This window comes from Pezoporus flaviventris, unplaced genomic scaffold, assembly GCF_033815535.1.
Source record: "Pezoporus flaviventris isolate CSIRO_AGI_PZ_B2104156 unplaced genomic scaffold, CSIRO_AGI_Pfla_v1 ptg000066l, whole genome shotgun sequence".
NCBI lineage: Eukaryota > Metazoa > Chordata > Aves > Psittaciformes > Psittacidae > Pezoporus > Pezoporus flaviventris.
Window position 1 is genome coordinate 13,838,393 of NW_026892614.1, and position 8,895 is coordinate 13,847,287.

An 8,895-nucleotide genomic window follows, 5' to 3' on the forward strand; every position below is an offset into this window, starting at 1 on the left:
TGCACTGGAGTCAGACTTTCCACAACTGTGGATTTTGTAAGCAACTTTTTTTAAAAAAGATATTCTCATTTTTTTGCTTCAATTTAATCATTCATACACACCCACCTCTCTGCCATATGCAATCAGAAATGAATCACAGTTATAACAGCAGCTGCTTTAAGTCTTTTTTCTGCTTTTTTTTCTTCACTAGAAATAACATTTCCATTTGTGCCCACTGACGGGCTTGCTGTCTCTTTTATCTCAGCCCAGTAATCTTCCTGTCCAAAACACAGCTAATTCCACCCATCCATCCAGACACACACAATATTCTTCGCTTCCGTGTCTTCTGCATATCCTTCTCTGGCATGATTTTTGCATCCTTACAGTGTGCCTGATTGACCACACTTCAAAGTTTGCCCAGTTTTCAACTGCAGTTACAGCTTTGTATTGCTTGCTGAATAGAAGTTGCTTGGGTTTGTTCTTTGTCCTTAATGGCAAATACACCTTGTCAGTACAGGTCACGAGAACCCCTCATGCTGTCCGAGCAAGCAGGATCAAAAGCATGTTTTCTATCATGTACCTTTAATACCAGTTGTCTTCACAGAAAAACAGGAGATAATCCAGGAGTAATTTATAGATACAGAATAAGCTAAGGAGCCTCCCAAGCCTATCTCCCTGCAGTCCCACAGTCAAGGAGCTCTTGCTTCATTTTTACAAGACCCAATCAGTTATCTCTGTTCCTTTTCAAATAGCACTAGTGACTGATTAACATCCTGTTCTTTAAGGAATATGAAGTGGGAGCTTCAATAAGCTCCTAGAAAGGACGCTTTGCCACAAGGAAGCAAGATGTCAGATGATAGCAACCTCATGCATTTGTCTCAGCCACGCATTCTTAAATCCATCTGTTCTGTTTTCTAATAACATGTCCAATTTTTGGCAGTATTTGGAAGGATGAGGTACTTTTGGGATTATATCCCACTAACCTTTAGGTAAAATGTGTAGCTGTATCCATTAGTACTTCCATTTGAGACACACCTTGTATTTCCAAGCTGCTAAATCCATCTACTCCAAAATTTTGGAAGCTTGAGCATAGGAGGGAAACAAAACACCTACATGAACAAGCACACCTAAGAGAAATTTCCAACTTCTTTTTAAGTCTATGGCATCTAGGACAGCTTCCTGGGACCTAGCAGTCTATACAGAATTAACAAGTCAACTCCACTATTAGCATTCTCATTAAACCCAGCAGAGAGGCTTATTTCCTTTCCAGGTTGACTTTAAAGTACGCAGACAAGGAAATTGTTTGCTATGCTGTTTCTGTGATGTTCACAAAAGGACATGAGTAGCTGTAGGAACTACTTTACTTACTTTAAATGACCTTATCAATAGATGTAAGGGGAAAAGACTCATTTTATGCAGCAACAGATATAGGAGTAAATATGCTTTTTTCCCTGTAAAAGACTAGACAGTGTCTTCGGAGAAGACCTTGATCTGCAGTGCTTATAGACTTTCATGTCTCAAGTATCGACCAAAACTGGTTTTCTGTATAAAAGCAGAGAACAACCTTCCCCCATGTAGCGAAGTTGTCAACACTAGGTTATTCCCCAAATGCATATTTAATAGCAGAGATACGGGCAAAAGAAGGAAGGGAACACAGATAGCCAAGTTGCACTAAATTTTAGAATCAGTAAGGCTGTCATGTCACACACTTGATTCACTTCAGTGATGACGGAAGCAGGAAAATGTGCTCTAAACCCAGTGAAACCACCTGAAAAGCACATTTAGCTTTCGTAAGGCGAATAAAATATTAAGCCTTTTCATAATTCATTTATTTAGCAAAACTTCAAGCCTTAAAATCCTATAAAGACTCTGCAAAGTAGTAATGCACACCTTTGTGACAGGTATTTATAGTATCTTCCTGGAAGTGCTGTGATGCTGTCATTGTAAGTAATTTCTACTCAGAATGCAAGAATAAATTATGTAGATACACTTTTTTTTCCCAGTATTTTCTGTGGTTATGCAAGTAACAAGCAGCTAAAGTCTCTGATTACATAAATAAGCAAAAGCAAGTCACGTCAGTGGCACTTCATCCACTGATCACAGTCAAAGAATGTGGCCCAGATATTTCTGAAGCAGGATCTGCCATAAGCAACTAAGTAGTTTTTATAGCTTTTCCTCCACCTCCAGAATATTTAAATATTGACCTCAATCTAATAGGACTAAAGCCTGCAGATTCCATTGAGCCGAGATCATCAGTACTGTCAGATGGTGATATGTATATGCCCTCTTTTATGGCCCAGCCTGATCCAAGAGCTTTGCCTCCAGGCTCCTTGCTGCTGGAATGCCACCTTCCCATCCACCTGTCCATACTCCTGGGGAGAACACACACACTGGATCTCCCACTGCATCCTGCTAAAACTTGCCACAACTCTCTGATCAGTTACAATTATAGCCATGCAGGTAACAGCTAAAAGTTTTTCTCCCCTTACCTGTACCACTTTCTTCTCCTTTGATTCTTTAACTTTAACTGAATTGTTTACCTCTAGTAAAAGTACTGAAACACAGGTCAAATTAACAACTCCATGCTATGATTCACTGGTGACTAACTTGAAGGAACTAAACTCATTTTGCTTATTTAGCATTCATAAAATAACAACACAACTGAAAAATACAATCAAGAGTGATGTCTTATCAGCTGACATGCAAACAGACATTTGTGATTAAACACAAAAAAAACCCTTTCTACTGTGATGGTAGTCACAACCTAGCATTTAATGTGCCTTGCTTCCCTGACTTTAGCTGGAACATGCAGGTTGATTTCAACTGTCAGACTGCATACCCTCACTTGTGCAGAAGACCATCTCTCCTGTGGCAGCAGTGATAGAGCAGGATATGGGAAACAGCCATTTATTCTTTCTGGAAATTAACATTCCCTCTAAAAAAAAAAACCCAAAATAAATTAAAAAACTAAAAACTACTTTATATATTCATTTAAGCCTCTTCAAGGTGACAAGGAGAGCCTGGTTGCTAGACATGGCCTATGCAACTTCGCCTTGAGAGCATCTTCTTCAAAGATGGTAACTTAGGACAAACAGTGTTTTAGAGAAGTACTCTGGAAATCCATAAAAAGCTAGCTACACTCTCCAAATGCAAGTTGAAGATCAGTTGCTACACTCTTTCAGCACGGAACATTCTTACCATTTTGTCTTCAGGTCGAGACTCAAGAACAGGATTCAGATGGCATAGAAAATGAAGAAAACAATAGCACTGATTGGCTGTAACTTTGAGGACTTCAGCACTAACTTTTGCTCAGAGCACCATTATTGCTGCCACCCTAAAATATTATCCTTAATAAGAAGTGCTCTTACACTTGAGGTCCAACTTTCTGGTCACTGAACTATATTGATATAGGAAGTATTGGACCCAGGAAGGGAACACCAGCTACCCCAATTCAGGAACATGAAACTACAGCAATACCAGGATATTTGTACCTTCTAAGACCCTGCATAAGGAACAACCGCAACTGAAGGCACCTTCATCTATTACAGAACATTTCCTGGCCAGATTACTGAGCTAACAAGGGAACGTATCACTCAGATCCACCCCACTCATGAAGGAAGGAAGAGCACGTCACTGGCACTTACTAGCTTGCCACTAAAAGTGGTAATAGTTGCTCTATTTCAATTATGCTTTCCTTCTCCTAGCAGCAGTTTGTTCTCCTATTCTTTCTGCACTTCCACAACTACCTCTGTCCTGCTCTCAGATGAAGGGAAGCCAGAGGAGTCCCAGCTATCCCTCCTTTTACAATTAAAGTACTGTTTGGACAGAGGTCAGACCTTTCCTAGAAGCCTACCTATATGTAGATTCACTTCCCATCAAATCAATTCCGCTTCCCCTTCACAGGGAGACTGGGAGAGAATGAGAAGGTAGATGCCAAAACATGCCTGGATCTAACATTTGATCATTAACGCTATAATCTTTTTCAATACATGCTGACCTACCCACAGACCTGCTTTAGCCAGGCACTCTTTGTGAAGGGAAGGCATTTCAGTAACTGTCTCCAAGACTTCCTATCCACTATTCATACCCCAGTACCTCAAAATGTGCATTGCTGCTTTCATATTTGTAACAGGTACTTGTTTCTTCAAACTTTTTTAACCAGAACTACACAGTGCCACTAGTTATAGCTTAAAAATCAGGGCATCACAATATGGTTTGGATTTTTCTCAGCAACTAAAAAGAATAATTTCACAGAGTAGCTCAACTGGAAGTAACACACAGTGCCAGCAAGCCATCTGTTCCAACCTCTGTGTTAAAGTTAACAGCTATTTTGGATTTCCACAAAGGAAGTCAGCTAAACCTATTCATGTTGTGTCTCATCCCATTGTCCCCATTCCCCAGGGAGTTTAAGCACCCACTATTTTCATTAAATGGAACAGGAATGACAGTATTGGAAATCCTAAGGAAGAGGCAGAAAACAAAAATTACAGACACACAGTAGCGTTGCGTAGCAATACCATCCAGTCGCTCCTCTCCTGAAACAGAAGTTACTCCGGGCCTTTCCCAGTTTATCAGAACCTGCTACACAGCCAAGGCAGGTGTCACCAGGAACACATGCAGTGACTAACTTCAGATTGAGGACATACTGAACCATCTAATGCTGCCAGCAATACCCAGCACTCCTGGGATTCTACTATACTTTTTGAAATGAAGTACCAGTTAGCCTGCCTGTGCTCAAGACTAATTCTAGGAATGGCTACAATACTTTTCAAGACATCAATTTAATATCATGGGAGGGAATGACAGTATTAAGTAACTTACAAGGAAAAAAAAAGAAGGAATAGAACTTTCTACTTGTAGTTTAAAAGGCCACAAGAGTTTCATAAGTGGCTCTTCAATTTTTTTTCTTTCCCTTAGGAGTTTTAGCTCATTCTCATTAACTAACCTGCACCTCTTCGTTCTACGCGCCTTCCCTTTCATGAAGGGACAGTCTCCCAAACCCAAAAGCTTGACACCAAGCTTGATCCTAGTTTAATTCAAGGATTTATTTCCAGCACTGACATAGCTGAAGTCCCATGGAACTTCAGTTCACAAGGACATTTGTCTTCTGGTATCAGATGATGTCAAGTACTTGCCACTATAATTCTTCTCTCTCTGAAGTTTTGGTGCTAACCAAAGATAAGCTTTATCCCAGTTTCATGAAAACCTCTTCCTTTAAGCTCAGAGCCTAGAAATAAAGGATTCTTATATCTAACACATTTGAACCAAGAACACAGTTTTGTAGTGCCCTGTGTCTGATCCTGCATTTCTTCTTTGTACTCCATCAGTGACTAAAAGATGTGCTGTCACTGCAAGGGACAGCTGTCTTCACCTCAGCAGACACCTTTTCCTCAGCAGGTATGGATCCAAACTCCTGGGTCAGAGCAGCGTCCAGTGAAGCAACAATGGTGCCAGCACAAGTATGCCTAGCATGACTCCAATTACGACATATGTATGGTCTAAAACTGGTCAATCAAAACCAGTATTATAACAGCTTAGTTATATACAATGCAGTAGTTTCCATTGCTTGGAATTTCAGTAGTCAAAATATACAGCAGGTACACATTTCACACGTATCAAATAATGACACTAACCAAACTTCCATCAAATCAAATCACAGCATGCAGCATCTATCATCATTGACAGAATGAAAGGGCAGCAGCAACCTCTTCTCTATTACTAGGAAGAAACATTCACAGCAATACCCATATACGTTCCTCAAGAGACGTCTGCATCTATTTCTGACAATCATAAATCAGACTTCTTTATTTCAAAGGAAATATGAATTCTTGAATTAATAGGTCATCAACTTAATTTTTTTTCCAAACCAGATCCTAGTCCCAGGTCTGCCTATGTTAAAATGGATATTACTATAAAGTAACTGCATGAAATAATAAGCCAGCAAAGGCAGAGAAATTAAGTGATAATTGATGCTGAAACAGTATCACACCATTAAGCCTACGGCTCATGATCTCAGATATGCTTATGAATAACTATCATCAAAAAAACTTGGGAGTTCTTTAAGAAAGCACATCAGCTTTATATTTAAACATTTTACAGGCTCTAGCTATTTCTACAGGTAGATGTAACTTCTATTTGTCAGAAGCATGACAGAACTTTCTCTGGCCTCCAGTGCTAGCTCCACCTTACTCCCTCATCCCAAGCTGCTTCCTCAGATAGGTTTGTCCTATTGCACAAATTTTAGCACACCACTCCAAGTGTAGCAGCACTGTTCTGCATTTACCTTTTAGCAGCAAAGTGAGGGAATTAAACACTATGGAAAAAAACAATGATGACAGGTGACCTTAGGACAGGCAAACTATCAGCTCAGTTGATGATGACAGCAATCATCACATCCTGTTCTGTGGTCCAAATGTTTTATTTCACATCCCAGCTCTTCATAACTATTAATCGCTTTTTGCCAAGCCTTGCCGCTACACAGTTGGCTTGGATACTGAGGCCTGCAGACAGATAGGTTATAAAGGATCTCTAGGCAAGCCAGTGGTGCAACTTGGCACACAAGGCAGTCCAAGGAGATCTCGGCGCTGTGCACTGCTGCTGTAGGTCACGTCATGTCATTTCACCACTATCCTGGTATTCACTCCGGACAAAACACACACAAGAAGGGTTAAGGTTAAGGACGGCTGCACAGAAAGCCTTGCAGCCAGAGGGAACCCCAGCTCCATTCCCAGAGCCCTTCTGCACACCGCAGGGCAGCTCAGGTCACCCACACAACACACCAGCGGCTTTCCCCACCTGTAAGGGGGGTAAGAGGAGCCACCGGCTACCCCAGACCACGGCCGAGCTGGGGACCTGCGCTCCGGGGGGGAGCCTGCCCGAATCCCGCGGGGATCCGATCGCTGCTGGCGCTCGGGGCATCTCTACGGCGCCGGGGTGCCTGTGACTAAGCACACGCGGCCTCCCCTTGCCCTCCCGCGCACTGCCTCGGCAAGGCTCTCCGCGCACCAGCGGTCTGACAGTAAGGCCGCTCCCGGGAAGCACCGGGCGGGAGGCACCTGCCTGCCCCCCCGCCCCAAGGCCGAGCACCAGCCTAGCCCGACAGCCGGGCCCGCAGGGGCTTCCCTGCCTGGCGCCGCGCTCCGAGCACCCCCCGCAGGCATCCCCGCTCCCTAGAGCCGCCCGGGCCCGACGCCCCTTCCCCGGCAGCCCGCCCCCCGCGTACCGCTGCCATCCTTGAAGTGAGGGGGTGGGACGTCTCGCAGCGACCGGGTCCAGCCCCCCTTCTCCGCTTCCTCCTCCTCCTCCTCCATCGGGCCGGGGCCGCCCGGGACAGCGCTGCTACAGCCGCCGCCCTGCCGCTGCCGCCGCCGCTCCGCCGGGGTGGCCACGGCCCGGGGCGCTCGGCGCCGGGCCGCCCTGCCCCGCGGGCTCAGCCCCTCCGGGCGCCCCTCGTCCTCCTCGTCGTCGTCCTCATCCTGGGAGGAGGCGGCGGAGCGGGAGTCGGCCGAGGTACTGTAGAAGGGGTTCCCGCTGCTGTCCTGGCCTGACTCCCCGAAGACGTCGTCGGAGATCTGCAGGCTCTCATAGCGGGAACGGGCCGCCTCCAACAGCGACAGCGCCTTCCTCCGCGCCGGCCCGCCGCCGCCCTCCGCCATCATCTCGGCCGCCGCCAGCAGCCGCCCGCGCTCCCCTTGGCCCTGCTCGGCGGGGTCCTGCGGTCGCAGGCAGCAGCCCAGCAGCAGAAGCGGCTCGGACACGGCGGTCGGCAGGCAGGGAGTGGGGGGCGCCCCACCACCGTCGGGGCTGAGCCCTGCCTCCCGCTCCCGCCCGCACCACCCGCCCCTGTGTGTGTGCAGGGACATGGGGGGAAGGAGCCAGCTCAACATCTCCAAGTACCACATCCAGCCAATTACCGCGGCAGTCCGCGCCCGGGAGGTGGGGTTATATGGGCGCCGCGGGCCAGCGCCGACCGCCCACCGCCCGCCCTGCCGCCCGCCGCCGCTCCGCCCATTTAAAACCACAGCGCCGGCTGTGGCGAGACCGCCTCTGCGCGATGCCGCCGGAAGGGGAGCCGCTGCGCCGCGACTGGCCCCGGGTCCTTGCCCCTTCCCCGGCTCCTTGCCCCTTGCCCGGGCCCTTGCCCCTTGCCCTTTGCCCGGGCCCTTTGACCAGAGTTCTTGTCCCTTGCTCCGGCCCCTTGCCTTGGCTCCGTCTCCGGCCACGGCTGCGGCCCCGTCCGGAGCTGTCCCCTCGCTTGTGGTGCTGGAGCCGGACAGGGCAGCGCCAGGAGCGCTAGTCTCGCTGCCGGCGGGCCAGTGAGTAGCGCCCGATGTGCGGGGTGCGCGGTGAAGGACTCCCGCGGGAAAGGGGCTACCAGCGGGGGCCTCCCGCAGGGACGAGAGAGGCGCTGAGGTAGGACCTGGGTGGGTCGGGGGCTTGACAGCGTGGCTGGAGCCTCACCAGCTCATAGTGCCTGCAAGGTTGACCCGTGTCAGTCGGGCCCCTGACGTTGCTGCCCCAAAATAGGGCACAGAGCTCCAGCACTGGGAAGTCCCTTGAAGCAAAGCAGAGAAGGTGCTGGAGCACAAGACTGTGAGGCACCTTGGCTGCTGGGCCTGCCACCTGGCTCACGCTCCAGGCAGGCTTTGCATGGGCCTGGAGTGACATGGGTGCTCCTGGCCACTGCTGGAATCAGCTCTGGAGCACACTGTAGGTTGTGGGGCTGAGCCCCTGCATTGTGAGGTTTGGCTTCTGAGGTAAGTATAGTGTGAAGTAATCATTCTTCCAAAATAGCCACTGATTTAAAAGCACTATGGTGGCACAAGAAAAAGGAGGGAAGTGAAAATACCTATACCCTTACTGGGTTAGTTAAACATGATTCAGAATAATCCCCAGAGTAATGGGAGGATTTCATGC

The 8,895-nt window shown here is 47.5% G+C and overlaps 1 protein-coding gene across 2 annotated transcripts in view; it reads right to left on the bottom strand.

Annotated features, from left to right (window-relative positions):
* The window catches only part of PGBD5 (piggyBac transposable element derived 5), a 72,960-nt gene extending 64,936 nt beyond the window's left edge, over positions 1 to 8,024 (bottom strand). The window contains exon 1 of one of the 2 annotated variants that reach the window (XM_061471298.1): positions 7,202 to 8,024. In XM_061471298.1, the coding sequence (XP_061327282.1) occupies positions 7,202 to 7,880 (679 nt within the window). In that variant the 5' untranslated portion in view covers positions 7,881 to 8,024. The remainder of the gene's footprint in view (positions 1 to 7,201) is intronic. The other variant, XM_061471299.1, reaches the window with a different exon arrangement.
* Between the last annotated feature and the right edge of the window lie 871 nt (positions 8,025 to 8,895).